The 19,350-nt window shown below is 44.7% G+C and overlaps 1 protein-coding gene across 7 annotated transcripts in view; it reads left to right on the forward strand.

The window, feature by feature from the left end:
- The window catches only part of ETS1 (ETS proto-oncogene 1, transcription factor), a 128,814-nt gene that overhangs the window by 86,369 nt on the left and 23,095 nt on the right, over positions 1–19,350 (forward strand). For 6 of the 7 annotated variants that reach the window (XM_078058778.1, XM_036106022.2, XM_036106023.2 and 3 more), the window contains 4 exons: positions 9,291–9,410; positions 10,950–11,150; positions 13,976–14,053; positions 15,282–15,530. In XM_078058778.1, the coding sequence (XP_077914904.1) occupies positions 9,291–9,410; positions 10,950–11,150; positions 13,976–14,053; positions 15,282–15,530 (648 nt within the window). Of the gene's footprint in view, positions 1–1,243; positions 1,346–9,290; positions 9,411–10,949; positions 11,151–13,975; positions 14,054–15,281; positions 15,531–19,350 lie in introns of all 7 variants that reach the window. The other variant, XM_036106025.2, reaches the window with a different exon arrangement.

Consider the following 19,350-nt stretch of genomic DNA (forward strand, 5'->3'; position numbering starts at 1 on the left):
TGTAATCATCTACATAGGAAATGATATGAAGCATGTGACATACTCTGTAAATGGCTTGAAAGGATCATGTCAGAACTTTCAATTATTCTTTAAAATACTCTGTTGAGCTGTCCCTTTTTATGCAGGAATCCGAATCTCCACAGTTAAAACATCCTTTTAAATCGTGGGAGTGTCATTCATTGAAGGGCATGTGGATGACGAGGGTAAAATGCAGCTTTTGAGTTTTGGCAAGTTTCAAACATCTAGAAAAGGGTCTTGAGGCCCAAATTACAATTTTGTTTTGTGCCATATTGACTCTGAAATGGCACTCTTAGGACCTTTTGAAAACCAAATGGCATCTTAAGTGGGTTGGATCCTGGAGCTGTGAGGTGTTGTCGTGGCAAGACACATTTGAGATGATATTGCTGCAAAACAGGTTTCCCCCATAGCAGACTGGAGGGTGCAGCATAGGTCAGAAATTAGTCTATTCTGTTTTAAACAAAGAGCCAGATTCCGGAGATGTCGATTTCCATTGACATCTCAGGATCGGATTTTTGCATTCATTTTTTCTTATTTTCTCAGTTGCTTCCTTGTACCTGGGAAAATTGCCAGATTCCGTCTCCTTGCTGTCTCTCAAAGCATTAGGAAGTAAAATCGTGTATTTTTTTTTTTTTTTTAGTCTTGATATTTTACAAGATACTTTTTAGTTCTGTCCAAGTCACCAGTCATGTACTGAGCACCTCCTATGTATTAGGCTCTGGTATTTTCACACATATTTAATTTAATTTAATCCTCCCTGCAAGGTGGGGTGAGAATCCTGGGTAACGAAAGAATGCTCCATCTCGCTGCTCTTGGAGACCTGTCCTCGTGCACCTTCTCTTGCCAGGGCTGTTGGAAAAAAACACAGAATTGAGGAGTCATTCTGGCAGGGTTCACTCATTCAAATATTTCCTCTTTCAGGCCATTTGCCCAATGTGTAGGGTAGGAGATTTGAACTACTCTAAGTAGAGAGCAAGAAAATTTAGCTGCACGACCCAGGGGGCAGTTCTGCTTTCTGGCTCAGATTCTGGAACGGAAGAGCCTCTCTGGGTTTCCCTGAACACCTGGAATTAATTTGGGTTTTGCTCTGACTTCGAAACATTTGCTGAGGTGGAGGATGGTGGAGGGCGTAGGAAAGAAATAAATCCAGTGATTAAAAATAGCTTTGCATGTCAGGTGCCTGAACGGATTTGGGAACATGCCTGCAATCCCTTTTGTCTGGCAGGTCTGAACTCCGGCGCTGCCGAATTACAACCGCTTTCATTTGTTTTTCCTGCTCCCCTACCATGTAATGGTCAAGGGCTCATTGGAACCATGTGTGAGCCTGGTGAGTCACCAAATCCTCAGGACTTCAGTGGTAATAATGTGTTAAAACTCCTAGTGGGGGATGGGGCAGGGGTGGATGGAGGGAAGAAGGGAGAGGACTAAAGTCACTTCCTACAGATGTTCGAATGTTCAGAAGCCCTCTCCGCAGGCATCTTTCCCAGGCCGGGCTGCGGGACCCGGGGCCGGTTTCCCCGGTGCGGTCAGGAGCATGCTTTGCCTGGGCCCGGGGACCATCTCTTTTGTCCCGCGGTGGCTTCCGTCTGAGAAGGGGCATCCACCTCGGCGGTGGCATGTTGTACCCAAGCCTGTGTGCATTCCCCGGTGGCAGTGTGCATTGGCAGCAGGTCCAAGAGGCTGTAACTGGACACTGGCTTGCCTTTTGGGTCAGCCAGGTCGTTGGAGGGCGAATTGGGGATTTTTCTGTGCCGCTTCTTCTCCCGTCTTTGGACTGTTTTTTGTTTTTTTTTTTAATTGGCGGGTGGCTTGTAGGAGATTGGGTATTAAGAGGAGGGCGGAAGCCTGGTTGTAGGTTTTCCTAACTGATAAAAGAGTCTGTTTCAGAGCTCCTGGTGTCCCCTGACGTGGGGCAACGATGGACTGTTGGGTAGGGATGGGTGGTTCCAGAAGGGGCGCCAAGCCCTATCTTGTTCTCTGCTTGCCGGAGTGCAGTCCTGCCCGTCCCTCATTGCTCTGTCCCATCATTAGGTCTGTGAAAACAGAGCTGAGGGCCCGAGGAGGCACACTGATTTCCCTTCTTTGCACTAACCTCAGCGCAGGGGCTTTGTGGATTAGACCAGCTCCCTCCGCTGGAAGGCCTGCCTGCCAAGTTTCTAGAGCCTATTACAGGATTGAGAATCAGGCGTGTGGGAGAAAGAGGACCCTGACTGGTCTCTTGATCCCTAGTTCCAACCCACCTGTCCATGAATGTGAGACAGAGCAACAGACACGGGGTTGGAGATTCCCTGTCACACTCTAATGAGATATTAGGGTCTTCAAGGGGGACGTCCTCTTAGAGACCAGTAACAACTTTCCAGGGACAGTGAACTCTGGGGTCAGAGTGAGCAGCCCCTGGCCACAGCTATTTTTCTATTTCTATTGATCTAAAGGAGTAAAGATGCCTTCTTTCCCACACTGGGACTTTCTAGGCAGGTTGGCACTGCCCTTTGGCTGCTTGCCAACATCCCCAGCCTTTTCTTGCATACTCCTAGTTACAGTTACAAGTTCATGAACCCTTAGGAAGAATGATCCTTGTGGTCTCTGCCTGTAGGTCAGGGGAGTCCAAGGGACTGGCTTTCCATCCTGATTTGAGCTCCTCTCTCTCTGATCCAACTTCCTCACTTTCCAGATCATGGCAGTGTTGCTTTCAAACAAGCTCTGTGGTTCAAATGGGCTGATAAATAAAATGTAGACCTTTATATAAGCACTGTGGAAAGTAATCTGAAGCCTTATTCTCCTTTTCCATCGGTTTATCTGTCTCTTATCAGCTTTCCTATTATGATCCTCCTTTATCTAGAGAATGTCTGCATGACAATAAAATGTTTGTGGGTGAAATGACATGTGGTCTGGGATTAGCTTTACAGTTCTTCAGTGTGTGGGGAAGGAGATGAATTAGGAACTGGTAGTGTTGATAGAGTTCAAATACGATTTCATTGTACTCTTCCCTCTACTTCGGTGGATGTTTGAAAATTGCGATAAGGAAAATTAAAAATGCTATTCAACATTAACCTAGAACCTATTAATAGACTTCTTTTTAGCAATGCACTGATTAAGTGACTTATCCAGTGTGATTATATTAGTGGCAAAACTGAGATAAGAGCCCATGGATTTTTGACCAACAAGCCAAGGCAAGCCCCGTGCACGCCCCACTATGTCTTTTTCCCTTGTCTTCAGAATTCTCTTTCCAGTTGGGGCTATTGTTCTATTTCCTCCCGGTATGAACCAGAAGGCTTCTTCTTGATTTCCTTTCACTTTAAGAAATATATTTCAGTAAGACTTTATGTAACTAATTAACCTTATATTATGCGCACAGTTGACCGTCAAGGTGACTCAGGGGTGAACACAGACGAGGAAGGAAGCCAGGTTGTCATTTAACCTGTGTCACTTTGTATGGAAGGAAGGAAGCGTTGCTACCCATAGTCCCGAGAAGGGACAAGATTACAGTTGATTCTGTAAATGGCTTTTAATTATGTCTTTATGGGGCTAGCCATATGAAATTCTGGATTTGTTCAGTCTAGGAAAGGTTTTGTTTAAGTTTTTAATTATTTCCTCAAATGTATCTAATTTTCCAACTAAGAAATAAAAGTCCCATTTTCTGTCTGAGTTGTAAAAATTTTAGTGTTCTTGGATCTCTGATCTATTCCTATCTGCTGCAGCAGTGGAATGGAGTAGAAAGAGCTTGAGTTTAAGCGTTGAAAGACTGGGGTCCAGCCCTTGGCTGGGCCCTCCTGGCCCTCTGATTTTACACCAAACTTGATCTCTTAGAACTTTGCTTCCTCATCTGTAAAATGGGGATCCCTTAGTACCTCCCGAGGACCCTTGGAAGTTTCATGTGTGGTGGTATCGTGAAATAGTATTCATGAAGGGTCTTAGTGGACCATAAATTGGTTTTCAGATGTCTGGCATATTATTCATTCTTGGTGTTTCTTGCATGCTCCTCTTGATTGGGACAGCAGCCCCCCCCCCCCCAACACACAGATAGTATCATCATGGTAACCTGCTAGGGTTTGGCCAGTTGGATGGTTGTGCAAGACTGGAATAATGCACCTGGCATTTCTAGTTCTTAGCTTTGTTTCTCATCACCTAACTCTCAGATCCCAGACACTCCACTTTATTTTGTAGTTTATTTGAGAAAGGTGAGGGGACAAACATCTTAGGTCAGTAAGGCACTGTCCTGACTTCTCCCGGAACAAACATCACTTCAGGCATAGATTCTATGTAACATGGTTGATATGAGTCATTCGGTTCCAAACAATTGAACAGAATGGCATGAAAAGTCACATGAAAACGTTCTGGACGGGTTCTTGGACATTGAACGGCCCTTAACCTTGAGTTACATATAAGTGAATTGAAACCACAGTTCTGCATTTGACTTAAAACATCCATGGGGTGTGTATAAACTTTTGTTCAGGGTCAGGCCACAATGCAAAATGAGCAGATGTTTCCATGCATTCAGAATGGCCCTGGTTCGTTATGCCCCTATTAATTCAGGGAGTGCTCCCTGTTCGTTTCCGCCTCGATACTGTGTAGTCTTGGTAAGACAAGAGTTTGGGACTGTTATTCATTCACGAGCTTCTGTACAACTCTTTTCTCTGAAACTTGGGGTGATTCTTATAAATATTAACTCACATTTAGGGTCCTGAGGGATAATCACTGGGTAGGAAATCCAATATGCTCGTAAATGTTTTCAGTTTCTCATGTATTGTGTTTAGAGTCTCCACTGTATTGGCATAATATATCTTTGGGTCAGGTTCTCAGCATTTTGAGACAAATGTGTTATTTGAATTTAAAATACTGCAATTACAAATATTAACACAAAGACAATTTTAGTACTTGTCCATGAAATACAGTTAGTGAATTTCCGGGGGGGGGGGGCGCATTGATTAATTTCTAGATACCATCCCTAAAATTAGAAATATTTGGTACCTGATGCAAAAATATTATAACAGACCATGAGATAAAACATGGCAGGAATAACAGAGATGCCTTCTTGGGCTAAACTAGGTCGGATTCTCCACCTGTGTGATGATTTCATTATTGTTGTTGATCAGTGTAATTAACAGAACTGCTGCAACCACAAACTAGCACCATAGGGGGAATTTTTGCGTTCATATTTTCTATGAAGGGGGTTTAATCTTTTAGATTAATGTCTGCTTTCAAATGTGATTATCCATCATCATTTAAATGCAATGCCCAGGCTACTACTGATAAAGACAATCCTGGCTAGTTGTTCACTCACTTAAGGAGGGGGTTTGCATTTTTTAAAACCAGTGTTCCACACTGTTTAATAAGGGAGAAAAGCTCTGACTTTTCCTGTCTGAATCCTTTGGGTCCAAGGGCAATGACATGCCTTCTCCTGAGCTCATCGTATCCAAATGCAGGTGTCCCAAGTGTGCGGGGTTCGCCTTCGCCAGGCAAGCTGGGCTGTGAGCACTTTTCCAAGAGATCCAGCAGCCAGGGCAGAGCTGATGGGCTCTCTGCAGCTGCAGCTGATAGCATGTGGACCAGGCTTTCGGAGATGGCACTGAGGTAGACAGGCAAAAGTCATTCCAGCTGCTTCTCTTGGAGAGAGTGAGTGAGAGCCTGGAAAGGCCGGTTCCCTAACCGGAACCTGCATGGAGCGTTGTCAGCCCCGCGGTCCTGTCCAGACCATACTTGCCAGAGTGTGTGGAGTTATAGGAAGCCGACTCCAGGAAACCTCTTTCTCAGGCTTTCTGCTGTCATCCTTGGCCTTCACATCACCTTGGCATCTTCTGTGTAGAAGATGCCTGGGGCCTCCTAGCCAATCTCATCCTTCAGTTCCAGCTTCTAGCACAACCACTGCTTGTGCCTTTGGCCTGGCCTGTATTTTCCACATGTGTTGTCCTGGCCAATTTCCGCCATCAGTAAAGTTCTTTTCATCGAATCATAAATCAATGGCGGGAACAAACACACAAAACAAAACCCACACAGTTCAAGTTCATGAATTTGTGTTGGACGGGAGTGAAGGGGAAGGAAAGTTGCTTCAAATTTGGAAAACAGTGAATTCACTATACATTTGTTGATTGACTCCTGTGTTCTGCCCTGTGCTAGGAGGTGGGGGATGCTGCCGTTATCCCTTGCAAAAGGAGTGCTCTTGGGTGAAATAAAAAGTCCCTTTCTCTGAGGTAACACTGACTTCTACTCTAAGTGGAGACATTTCTGGACCTGGCACTTGGCTGTTCACAAAGGGGCAGCATTGATGTCTTTCTTGGTGACTCATTTGATGATTACTCCATTGTTTGAAGGGCTGGATGTTATGTAATCAACATTTTATCCCCTCCCCCCGTTTTTCCCTCTTAACAATCTGGGATTTTCCATCATTTTGTCAACCTTCCTGGAGGCATGTTGATTTTTCCACTAGATTACTAGATTTTTTTGGGCATGACCCAGGGCTGCCCAGAGTCTCCACTCCCTAGAACTTCAGATTCACCCTCGGTGGCAGGGCCTGGGGAGCAGCTGCCGTGAACCCTTCTGTGCTTTTAGGCCAGAGCTGGACTCCAAGCTGTTTCCTGAGGGCAACACTCAAAGCAAACCAGAGAGAAAGTGCTTTCTTGCAATGTAGTTTCCATTCATTTTGACATTCAGAGGCAATCTATTTGCCCCTGTTTTCAGAGATCACCAATTGTCATCTTTTCCCTTCTATGTTTCCATTTCATTCAGCCAGTAACACATATTTATGTCCAAGAAATTTTTTTTTTTTAACTGGTCAGGTCATAGGGATGGCTAGTTGAGGAACTTCTCTAGTAGCCATGCCTGGAACCCAGCCATTGTATAAGTCAGTGTCGTATGATACCCTCAAGATCCAAGGTGAGGAAGAGGGCTTCTGGAAATTACTACAGCAAAGTGTTATCACTGCCTAAAGATCATGCGATGGCTTATCGGAATTCTCAGGCCATTTCTTTGCCTATTAGCTTTTTATGGGAAATTGTGCCTGAGGTGAATGCTGAGGATTTTTAACCGGAGCCACATTTATGTATCTTTGCTTTGAACATGGTCTGCGAGTACAAGAGGGATTGGGCACAGAGATAAAAATACAGATGGATGTCACAAAGGATGACACGTTCGTGAACATGCAGATTTTGATCTCTCACTCTTCCTCGCCACCTACAGAAATCAGGTTTTAGAGCCACTACCTCCCGTACGCACTTCACCTTCATCCGCTTACATGACCTGTATCACCATCTACCTAGTGAAAACCACCATCATCTTTCACCGCAACGATTTTTTACCAAGTCTTCCCACATCTATTCATAGGTACCTCCTCAGTCATTCTTTACAGAATAGCTAAGATGATCTTCTCTCTCTCTTTTTTATCCATTTTTATATTGTGGTAAAATACACATAACATAAAGTTCACCACCTGAACCATTTTTAAGCATATAGGTCGGTGGTGTTACACGTACATTCATAGTGTTCTACAACCATCACCACCATCCAACTCCAGAACTCTTTCCATCTTGTAAAACTAAACCTTTCTTCCCATTAAATAACAACTCCCCATTCCCTTTCTCCCTCCAGGCTCTGGCAGCTACCGTTCCACTTTCTGTCTCGATGAATTTGATTATTCTAAGTACCTCATATAATGTGTTTTTTGTGATTGGCTTATCTCACCTAGCATAATGTGAAGGTTCATCCATGTCATAGTTCATGTCAGAACGCCCTTCTTCTTTAAGGCTGAATAATATCGCATTGTATGTATATATACAACATTTTGCTTACCCATTCATCTGTTGATGGACATTTGGGCTGCCTCCACATTTTAGCTATTGTGAACAATGCTGCTGTGAACAGAAGTTTACAAATCTATCTTGAGGACCCTGCTTCAGCTCTTTCAGGTATATCGAGAATGCCTAAAACTCAACAACAAAAACCCAACAACTTTATTAAAAATGAGCACAATCCTTGAATAGACATTTCTGCAAAGGAGATACAAAAATGGCCAATAAGCACATGGAAAGATGCTAAACATCATTTGTCATTAGGGAAATGCAAATCAAAACTACAGCGTGGTACCACTTCATGTCCACTACGGTGCCTTAATAGATTGCATGCTTCTCTTTCCACCTCCTCTCAATCAGCTGTCCTCCTGGTTCCTCTGCTTCAGCTGCATTGATATTTTTGATACTAAAATTGGCCAGGTTTCCCCTCCTCCCCCCATTTCATAAACTTCATCTCTGCTCCTCCCCTTGTCTAAGACCATGGTCCTCTAACTTGGGTGGTCATCAGGAGACCTGGATTGTGAGTTAAAAGCACAGATTTCTGGGCTCCCCCAACCCCTTCCCAGAGGTTCTGATTCAGGAGGTCTGGAGTGGAGCCGAGAATTTTGAGAATTTGCATTTCTAACAATTTCCAGGTGATGATGATACAGCTGGTCTGGGGACCACACTTGGGAGAAGTCTGGTCTAGTGTGTTTTTTCTTTTTTAAACTCGTATGCATGCTTTAGATCTCAGGTCAAGCATCTCTGTTCTCCTAAGGGAGGCCTTTTCTGATTCCTCTGGACTTTCGGGAATTCTTGTTCTATGTTCACATCTCATCTTATGCTTCTCATGAAGCCCGTATTGACGTATTTGAATGTTCAATTATGTAACTAGTTCTGTAATAACTAAATCCTCTGCCAGCATCTTATCTCCAGCTCCATGAGGGCAGAGATCATTTCTGTCTTCTTCACTGCTTGCCTCTCTAATTCCTTGCACATAGCAAGTGCTCAGTAACGATGTGTTGAATGAATGAATATTGTCATTTCCTTTTCATGGAAGTAGGTAGCAACATTAATACTCTCAGTGAATGTGAAGGATGAGTAGGGACTATGAGTGAATTAGTAAAGCTATACAGAAAGAATAAGCATTTTTTTTTTTTTTTTGTCAAGGATGCAAAACATTCTAAGCAACAGTCAGGTTTTTCTTTTTTTTAAGGGGCCTAGCACACTGTGGAAAGCCCCCCAAATTTTACCTGCCCTGGTGAGGATGTTAGTACAGTTATTTCTCAGCTTGCCTTCTTCAGGCCATTCATGCCCTGTTATCTTTTATGGGTGGTTAACTACCTATTAGTTTTTTTTAAATTGAGATGCAATTAGCATATGTTAGTTTTAGGTGTACAACATAATGATTTGATATTTGTATCTATTGCTTAATGATGACTGTAGTGTCTAGTCTTCATCACCTGTGCTATTTTTTATTATTCATATGATATTTTTTTTTTTTCCTTACAGATATGGAATGTGCTGATGTCCCTCTATTAACTCCAAGCAGCAAAGAAATGATGTCTCAAGCATTGAAAGCTACTTTCAGTGGTTTCTCTAAAGAACAGCAACGACTGGGAATTCCAAAAGGTGTGTTTTGTTGATGGGAAAAGAGAGGGATGGAATCAGACTTTTGGGTGAGGTTAGTTTTCTCAGCTGTAGAGATAGACATTATGACTAACCGCACTTCGGTCAGCCCCTGCAGATGGTTGCAGACGTCTGCTAGAACAATCGTAGACCCATGCCAAGTCTTCCCCATCTCCCAGCTTTTGACACAGCCATCTTGGTCGTAGGACAGTGGTTCCCAAACTTGTTTGCACACGAGATTCAGGAACTTCAAAAAATTCCACAGCCCAGGCCGTGTCCCAGGCCCATGAAGTTGCAATTCCTGGTAATTCCAAAGCACAGTCAAGCTTGGAAAACAGTATGAGAGTCATTCTGGGCCATCACTGGATGAACTCAGTGAGCTACATTCCTTGGAATTTAACTGATTGCTCTTTTCTTTTCCATGTGCTTTGGTGAAATGTGTTTATGCTTGGGTGTTCTCATCTGAAAGGGTTTATTCAGGAATGTAAGGGGACTGGAGTTGTCAAAAAGGACAAATGACTGGAGAACACTTAAGCCTCCAGCAAGCAACGTTTCCTGAACAATTGAGAGCAGAGAGAACACTTTTCTCTCGAGTAAGAGCATCGCCGTTTGCTGCTTCCAGCCCAGTGACACCCACATCTTAGAGTCTTGTGACTGCACCTCCAAACCTTTTCTCATGTGTATACTACTTCACCACAAAACTCGTCTGACAGCAATGCCCAACATCCTCTTAGGATCACAAAGCAGAATCAAGTGAATTCTGACCCCTGGGTTTTGTAGCATCTCATAAAGTCATCTTCTAGGTTGAAGGGGGCAGGGTCGGGGTGGGGGGGACCTGGACAGCAGGTGCGATGTGAACAGCACAGCCTGCCTGCCGTCCTCTGAGCTCCGAGGGCACCACGCTGGTGTAGTCATGTTCAACCTCAGCCACGCGGGAAGAGCATGTCTTGTCTGTTCTCAGACGCTACTCCACACTTGCACAGCGTCTGGTATAATGAAATCAGGCGCCTGATAATGCTGTTATGACTAAGGACCATTTGAATGGCTTACTATTACTAGTTGCTATGATTATGACTAGCCATAGTTAGCGAAGATAAAAATGATTAATTCTAATGCCTCAAGTCAGTCACGACAGGGAAGAGCAGGGATAGGTGAGTGCAATCTCCGAATGCACATGACTTTGTTCTTATTGTTATGAAAGATGTCATTCTGTTCCTTGGTCCTGGGCTTAAAAAAAAAAAAAAGTCTCATGAAAGTAAGGCAGTGAGAGAGGAGATTTATGAGTCTCTGTCTGAATAGAGGGTGGAGACTATTCCTGTGTTACTTTTTGGCTGATGGTAGTGATCTCCTAGCTTGGATAGGGATGTTGAGTGTGAGGGGGAGTGTTACGGAAAGTGCCCCGAGACATGCCTTTACAGGCTGGTGCTTCCTAAACCTGTAAATCAGAGAACATCCTCAGGTGAGTTCAGATCCTTCAGTGTCCTCGCTTGGGCACGAGGGAAAGCCTGACCTGCTGGATCTTCCTTTGATCTTTCTCCTCAGACCCCCGGCAGTGGACAGAAACCCACGTTCGGGACTGGGTGATGTGGGCTGTGAATGAGTTCAGCCTGAAAGGTGTGGACTTCCAGAAGTTCTGTATGAATGGAGCGGCCCTCTGTGCACTCGGGAAAGACTGCTTTCTCGAACTGGCCCCAGACTTCGTTGGGGACATCTTGTGGGAACATCTCGAGATCCTGCAGAAAGGTAACAGGGTGGGGACAGAGCGAGGAGGAAGCCGTGTGGGGTTGTTGCAGCAGGGTGGGGGAGCAAACCCCAGGGCAGGACGTCAATGTCGTTACGTATGGGTGTCCGATCACAGCGTATATACGGTCTCCGGAGACACGTCGGGCAGGCCTGGAGCAGGTGCTCAATAAATGTCAGTTTCTTTTTCTTTTATGTATTGGAGGTTCAGATTTTAATATTTCGCAAGATTGCACTCCCGAAGCTTCTCGGGATGCAGAATTCTGATCCCAGTCCTTACCTTAGACTCATGGGCTGTTCGAGCAGTGTCAGCAACCAGCTCCCAAGACAGATCGTTGGTTTTTCGTTTTTGTTGTTGTTTTTTTTGTTGTTGTTTTTGTTTTTTGCCCCTGACCATCTTAATACACATTCCCTTGATCCATGGCAGTGTGATACCTGTCCACCTCCACAAGAGAGCTTAGCTTCTCAGAGCTAATTGCTAAGACTGGCTTCTCTGCCCACTCCCGGGGGGTGGGGGGATTGCTGCGATGTGGGCTACCTTTTTCATCTGCAGCAGAACTGGGGGTTGTATCAGGACACCGTGTTGCAACCTTGTAATGACATGGCCTCCCCTCCCAGCCTCTTCCAACCTTTTTGGACCAAGTGACTCATGTACCACAGTCCTGGCTGAGTATAGAAACAGCAACAGGCGGCAAACCTGGGTGTTTTTGCACTTATTTTTCTGAATTTCTTCTTAAAATAAATTGCAGTTACCAGCAGTCCTCGGTGGCCTCCAGCTGACTGTAAGCCTAGAAGCTCGTTGCCCTCTCTGACCCAGGCCCACCCTTTCCCTGTGGTCACCAGCTCCAAGCCTGGACGCAGATGCTGGGGGGCAGGGAGCAAAGCTCCAGATTAGCACTTTTGTTCCATATAATACCTTCCTTTGTGTAAGGATATTTTCCACTCCGCAATGCTCAGGAGAGCCCCAAATTAGATTCCTCTGGGCCCAGAAGTGTTATCTTTCTTCCTTCTCTTCAGCGTCTGCTGGAAAATAAATAAATAAACACAGTCCAGAACTAGGTGAATCTTGCTGAGGCTGCCTCCGCTGAGGACTGCAGGGCACAGGCTTCCCGAAGCACCGACGGGGTGTCCGTGTTAACTGCACAAACACCCACTCCTACGGGGTGACATGAGTGACCTGTTTATAGAGGGAAAAGATAGGGCAGGCTTATAACAGATCTGATGTAACTGTTGGCGTATAAACACAACAGTGGATTCTACCGGACTGTGTAACCCAAATATATCCCACTAATATGCTCTTCCCCTCTGTTTATCTCCATGGAGCGACCAGGTGTGCCGGAGTGTCTGTGATCACAGTTATGACTAATAACTGTGGAGCAGCTCCTTGTTTCCCGAGTGCTTTCCGATGCATTTTCTTGTTGGATTCTCAAAACAGCCCAGTGAGATAAGAGGACCATGTACTGTTGGTGTCCTCATCTGTAAAATGAGGGCAGATTAGGTGGTTTCCTCAAGATCACTCATTTCCTTAAAGTTGGTCTTTTCGATTTAACTTCCTGCCCTGCGTTCTTTGAATAACAATATGGACTCCCGGGGGTGGGAGCGTCTGGGCCCCTAAGACAGGTGTGGCCTACCTTCCTGCAAAGGAAAAGGTTTAAGGGAATTTAGGCCAATCGGGAAATCATTGAGAATGTTGGAGGACAAAAGTCCTGTCATCCCACCCATTTGCTACTGGGAGAGGCAGTAGGAACCGTCTCTCTTGAGATCCCTGAAGAGCCCAGCTCGAGGTTTGTATGGAGGCTACAGCTTTTGTTCTGTAATTAAACTAGAGCAACACAGCCCCAGAACATAGCTCTTTGGGGTGGGGTGGAAGGCCAAAGGTACAGGGATGTTTCAATCTGATAAGCTGCTAAAACAAAGTTTAATCATTTTATCTCAGTTGGGAACTGTTTTTCTGTGCAGGTATAAACTTGTTTTCCCAGCAGCCTCTGCTCCCAACAAGCTATCAGATATCCAAGGAAAAACCCAAGCCAACATTCCCTCTGTATGTCTGAGTCTTACAGTGAAATAGAATCAGAGCACTCCATACAATGGTCGAGGTCACACCATTGGATTCCAGGGTAACGAGAGGATCCTCGAGCTCACCTTAGTTCAGTGGAGAGCCTGTCTGTGCTTTGTTAGCTTCACCCACATTCCATTCTCATGCCAAGGGGAGTTGGCATCGGGTTGCCAATAGCAGTTGGTGATAACTGTTCTCTGTCTTCACGTGAGCCCTGCCATAGCCACCAAATAGTCACCTTACCAGTGTCTGGTTCTTCTCTGGGCCTACACTTAAAATCTGGGGGTGATGGAAAAAAAAACACAACACAAAAACCAGACATCTGTTAGAAGTGGGGGCTCTAAAATCTAACTACCTAAAGATTGTAATGTATTTCCGAAAAAAATTTTGGAACCAATCAGTTCGAGTGTTGGGGACCGATTCGGGTAACTTCCCAAGACGTCTCAAAACCTCTGATGGTAACGTGGTGCACGCATGCATCAGAACGAGGGTGGGATGCCTTCCCAAGCCTTAGAGATTACTCACTGGTGCTGCTTCCAAGATATTAAATCCCATTTTGCAGCTACTGAAGTAATAGACTTAGCCATACTTTTGTGATCTCATCTCTAGACAAGGCCCCAGTCAGGGTAGACTCAGACACCCGCTCAGTTAATGAACATGCCGATTTCTTAGAAGAGGGACTGAGATCATTGCAGTCCTTGTGTCCAAGGTCCTTTTAGGCCAAACGCTACTTGCCTGTTGACCTCTTTGCTTGGTTCTCTGCCTGTTACAGAGGATGTGAAACCATATCAAGTGAACGGAGTCAACCCTACCTATCCAGAATCCCGCTATACCTCGGATTACTTCATTAGTAAGTTCATCTTCCACTCCTCTCTCGTTTTGCTTGCTAGCGTGGGAACCTAGGAAAGGATTCCTGTCCCAGATGATCTCAGGCTCCTTTGTGGTAATTCTGTGGAAAGTGGTATTTTCTTTTTTTTTTTTTTATTTTTTTTATTTTTTTTAAAGATTTTATTTATTTATTTATTTATTTGACAGAGAGAGAATGAGAGAGAAAGCACATGAGAGGGGGAGGGTCAGAGGGAGAAGCAGACTCCCTGCCGAGCAGGGAGCCCGATGCGGGACTCGATCCCGGGACTCCAGGATCATGACCTGAGCCGAAGGCAGTCGCTTAACCAACTGAGCCACCCAGGCGCCCTGAAAGTGGTATTTTCTTAAATGTGGCCTCTTTGTTATTAATTTTGTTATTCCCACGAGGCATGAGGCTTCAACCTATTTACATGTTGGTATTTTTATTAACCTGCCAACTCCTACACACCAGGATCTCTCCCGATATCTTCAGCATGAAAGTCATGCAGAGGGACTACAACTTGACCCCTGAACTTTGATCTTACTTGATCCTGTGTACCACGGTGGCCATCAGAGGTTGGGGTTAGGGACTTGGTTGTGGCCCTTGTTCTTTCCCTTTTTACTAGTAGATATGACAACATTTCCTCTGATCCTTCCTCAAGAGTGTTCCATGTGGCTTCAAATTCTGTTACAGAAAATAAAGCCTTCTCCCTTATGGTAGGTGATGCCTAGCCTTCACGGAGAGGGGGCCAGAATAAGAGAATTCGGGGAGGGCTGTTCTTATCCGATGGCCTTGCTTTTGAAGGGAGTCTTGAGCAGGTTTGTTTTCATTTTACCTTTTTATTTTATTTTGATATTAACTCTAATAAGAGCAATGATATTAAGTACTGAGAGAGCAAGGGCTTATTGTGTACCAGAAGTGTCAGTAGGCACTTTACACATATACTCTCCTTTGCGCTTCTTCACAGCGCTCTGAGGGAGATTGCAATCATCCCTATTTTAGAGATGTGTGAATTAAGCCAGAAAAGGGAAGTGTCTTGTCAAGGAAGTATCTTGTTAAGTAGTGGAGCAAGGTGAAACACCCAGGCCCTTCTGACTTAAAATATGTTCCTTTCATTCTGTAAGGTCGTCAGCTTGTTTTCGTCTTGTGGGGCTGTTGTGAATGGCAAAGACCTGCCTGTTGTAGGTACAAATTGGCCCTCTCTCCAACAGCACACGTTCTCTGTTTCCAGGTTATGGTATCGAGCATGCTCAGTGCGTTCCTCCCTCGGAGTTCTCAGAGCCTAGCTTCATCACAGAGTCCTACCAGACACTCCATCCCATCAGCTCGGAGGAGCTCCTCTCCCTCAAGTATGAGAACGACTACCCCTCGGTCATTCTCCGGGACCCTCTGCAGACAGATACCTTGCAGACTGACTACTTTGCCATCAAACAAGAAGTTGTAACCCCAGACAACATGTGCATGGGGAGGACCAGTCGTGGTAGGTCAGATTTCTTCTCTAGAAGCTCTTGGGTTTCCAAGAAGTACCTGACTTTGTGAGTTTTTCAGGTCCCATTATTTTTTTCTTTGCTATTGGTCCTGTGCATTCCTTAGTTTCAGCCTTTCCATTAGAATGTCTAGATACTAAGAGCTTTCCAACATGGAAGTGTTGCCAAGTCCGCCATGATGACAAAGACTGTGCGTCCATGGTGGAATTGGTGTGATGACCAATCCCATTTCTTATTTGGGTAAAATATTTTATGAAACGATAACTCTAGTTGAAGGTGGTTGTTTTTTAAGGTATGATTTATCTTCTGTGAGAGCATTTTGCTTGGGGAAGACACAATCTGATAAGAATGGTTCAGGTGACCTTCCTGGAAAGCCCTTAGCTTCCCATGTAGCCTAGCAATCCTCCCAGCGTAGTCCTGCGTCAGACTGCAGACCTGGGCTGGCTATCTGAATGACCTCTGCTTCTCATCCTGGGCTCTCTAGCCTCCTGTGACTTCTTTGGTTTGGGAAGATACAAGATGGTTAACCAATGGTTTATTTGGAACCAGTCATCAGCAGTGTGGTGAAAGTGTGTATTTAGCTAGAGGACCAGGGAGAGAGGTGGCCAGAGGCTTCCAGAAGAAGGTACTCTTGTTGACATGACTATTATGACAATGATAAAATATTCACTGACAGTGAAGTAAATGTTTCAAAATGGAGCTGACTGACTTTATAAAGCAAGAAAAAGAAAAAAGGAAAAAGGTGAAGTACACCCAAATTTAAGATCAGGACACGAACGCTCAGAGGTGCAGCCCACCTCCTCAAGTGTCCAGATTGTTTTGTGTCTGAGAGAAGTGCAGTCCTCTGTAAGGAGGGATTTGTTCATTGAGGAAGAACTAGCCGATTTCTAGAGAGTTGAAAAAAAAAATGACTTTTCCAGTGGATAAAGGGGAAAAAAACTACAAACAGGAAGAGGAACAGGAGAAACTCATCTGAGTGGTGCTCTGAGGCATTTGGTCGCAGGAGTCGGGCTTGGCAGGCCTCGTAGTGATTTCTGCTCAGGGATGACCCTGCGCTCCTCCTCTGAGTCTCTCAGAGCGGAGCCCAAAGACATCTTTACTTTGAAGAATTACTCTGCAGGCACCAGGGGCCATCCACGTTGTCGTCTTCTTCGAGCTTCAGCCTCACGTTTCCTCCCAGCAGGCCCTAGGAAGAGCGGCGGGCCCTGCGGAGGGAAAGTCCCTAGCAAAATCTGAACCTGCAATCTTCCTTCTTAGGGCCCCAGGGTGTTTGTGTGTCAGACCGAAGGGGATGGGTGGAACCAGTTTTGCCTTCCCCTTTCTGACTCTTTTTTATTTTTGGATGCATGTCTATTTAAATACATACACACATGTATGTGTATTTTTTTCTTTTTTCTTTCTTTTTTTTTTTTTCAGGCAAGTCAAAGCAACAAAACTACTTTCTTTCTCCTGGGGCTTTCTGTGCATAGACGTGATGAGGCCGGGGCTGAGGGTTGGGCCCGGGCACGGTGTCACTCGGGGAGCTCTGCCGTCAACTTGTTTCTAAATTGCGTCTGGCTTTGCTTTTGCGTGATCGTCCCTTCTCCCTCTCCTTCTCTCGGTTCTGGGTTTGGGGCCCCACCATCCTTCCAAACCCATGTCAGTGACTGGGGACCAGATAGCAACCCGAGCAGAGGGGCAGGAGATGTTTCTCTCTGACCCCGTTCCCCCTCCCTCCGAGCAAACTGACCATCGGCACTGGAGAGGAAGCCCTTGTTGTTCCCAGCTGCTGTTTGCATTTTAGAGGTCCCGCACACCTGCCCTTGGACGTGCAGTGAGCGGTTAGACAGAGAGCATGACTGCTAGCTGATGATTAGTAGTAATGATCGCAGTGTCCCTATACTGCATTATAGGCTACAAAGTGCTTCTGTGTCCCACTTCTTTGGACTCTGAGTACTGTCTTTGCGTCAGGCTGTCCAGAGCGTTGCTGGGGAGGCTACCCCGTCTACCGTGTAGCGTGCACTCAGGTCTGTTTGGTGGAGTCAGACGGCTTTGGAAGGCCTTGCTCTGAGACAGTTCACAGAGAAGCCGGCCAGTGGGCGTCTTAGAGGGCTCAGGCTTCCCTGCCTGAGCACAGTAGCATAACTGAGTGCCTAATCCAGTTGGATCCAACCCATTTTTGGAGAAAATACCCGTAAACGAAGGTTCCCAGCTCCAGGATTGTGAAATAGAGCTAAAATGAAAGCAGCCTACTGCTATAAACCGCAACTCTCAACAGAGTTACATTTGGCTCATGTTTGAGAGGCTGCCAGAGGGTGGTTATGGCCTAGTTTAGTGCCCTTGCTTCTTGGGGCTCCTTGGAAACTCAGCTCTCCTGCTTTGGAAAGCTCAGTCTCCATGCCCTCCAAATAGAAAAGTGACTGATAGCGAGAGAATCGTTTCAGGGAGATTGAAGTATAAATGCTGCCTAAAGTATTGGTGACTTGCTGGGGTGTTCTCCACGAAAAGATGAATTCTCTTTCTTAGGCTGTTGGTGTGTTTGTCTCACAGAGAAATTGAATGACCATTAAGATGGGTAGCTGGTCTAAGCAAACGCCTTTTTATGAGATGCTGCAAATTTTCCTTGTTCTGTTAAAAAGAGGCTCTTGCGTTCTGGTTGTAGGCTGTTTTCTTGAGTCTTTTCATGTGAATTTCTGGAAAAGACGATTCTTTCATTTGTTATGATAATAAAAAACTTACAGATGTGCCAGTGGACGGGGTAGGCGGTACCAGTAACCCGTGGAGCTCTTAGTTTGCCTTCTGGAGATTACTCTTCTTTGGATGATTCGAGGAAGGAATGAGATTAAGTGGATAAATAACTACCTTTCTGTTAACAGCAGTATTGGAGGGGGGTAAGAGGTTCAGGAAATCTTACAACAGTGGCTTTACAAAAAAATACATATTTAACTGAATACCTTTTATCTTGGATTTTTTTTGGTTGCTTGTTTAAATTTTATGAGCAACGTATCTTCCCTCCTAATTACTGTATATTTAATTTTGGTTTAGACACCATAATTAAATATTTGAATTCCACTGTTTTAGCCAATCCCCACTATTATGAAGGGGAGAATACACCAGAAAACCACCAGTATTAGCTTGTCTTGGCCAACCGTATTCTGGGTTTTAAACTCTTATCGTAGACCAGCCAACCCTGAACAATTGAGAGTTGACCTAGTATTTCTACACACACGTTTGTCACATCCATTTGCCTCTTGGCCAGTGCTGACCTGAGGTGGTCATGTAGTCTCCTGTGATTTAATTTACGTTGCCTGAAAAGTATCTGAAAGGGGAACATAGAAAATATTCCTGTGTGCTTTTCAGCTTTTAGATACATTTATTTTCCTCCAAATTATTTATTTTTTGGGTTCGTCTCGTTTTCATGGCATTTTTGCCAATGGAAATTTCTCTAGGAGCTCTTATGCAATCGTAGCAGCTGTTTATAACCTGGTTTGGGAAATTAATGAACTTGCATGATCTTGTGGTCAGTTAAGAATGCCTTAAGCAACTCATAGAGTAAAGGATTTCTGACATGGCTATGGACCTTAACTCTTTAATCAACTCCTTTGTGTTTTATTGCCCACACTCCCCCACTGAAGTATAAATTCCAAGTACAAAGTTGTACTTGGAGAGGATAAAGAACATGGATTTTTCTATTTAGAAGAGCGATAGTGGTTTTTTGTTTTTTTTTTTAACCTCCTGGAAAAAGCATCTCATTACTTATTTCTCTATTTGAAAAGGCATGGAGGCAGGGCATATAATTCATTTTAAAATAGTATTTGGAAAAAAATGCTAAAA

This window comes from Halichoerus grypus, chromosome 11, assembly GCF_964656455.1.
Source record: "Halichoerus grypus chromosome 11, mHalGry1.hap1.1, whole genome shotgun sequence".
In the NCBI taxonomy this organism is placed as follows: Eukaryota; Metazoa; Chordata; class Mammalia; order Carnivora; family Phocidae; genus Halichoerus; species Halichoerus grypus.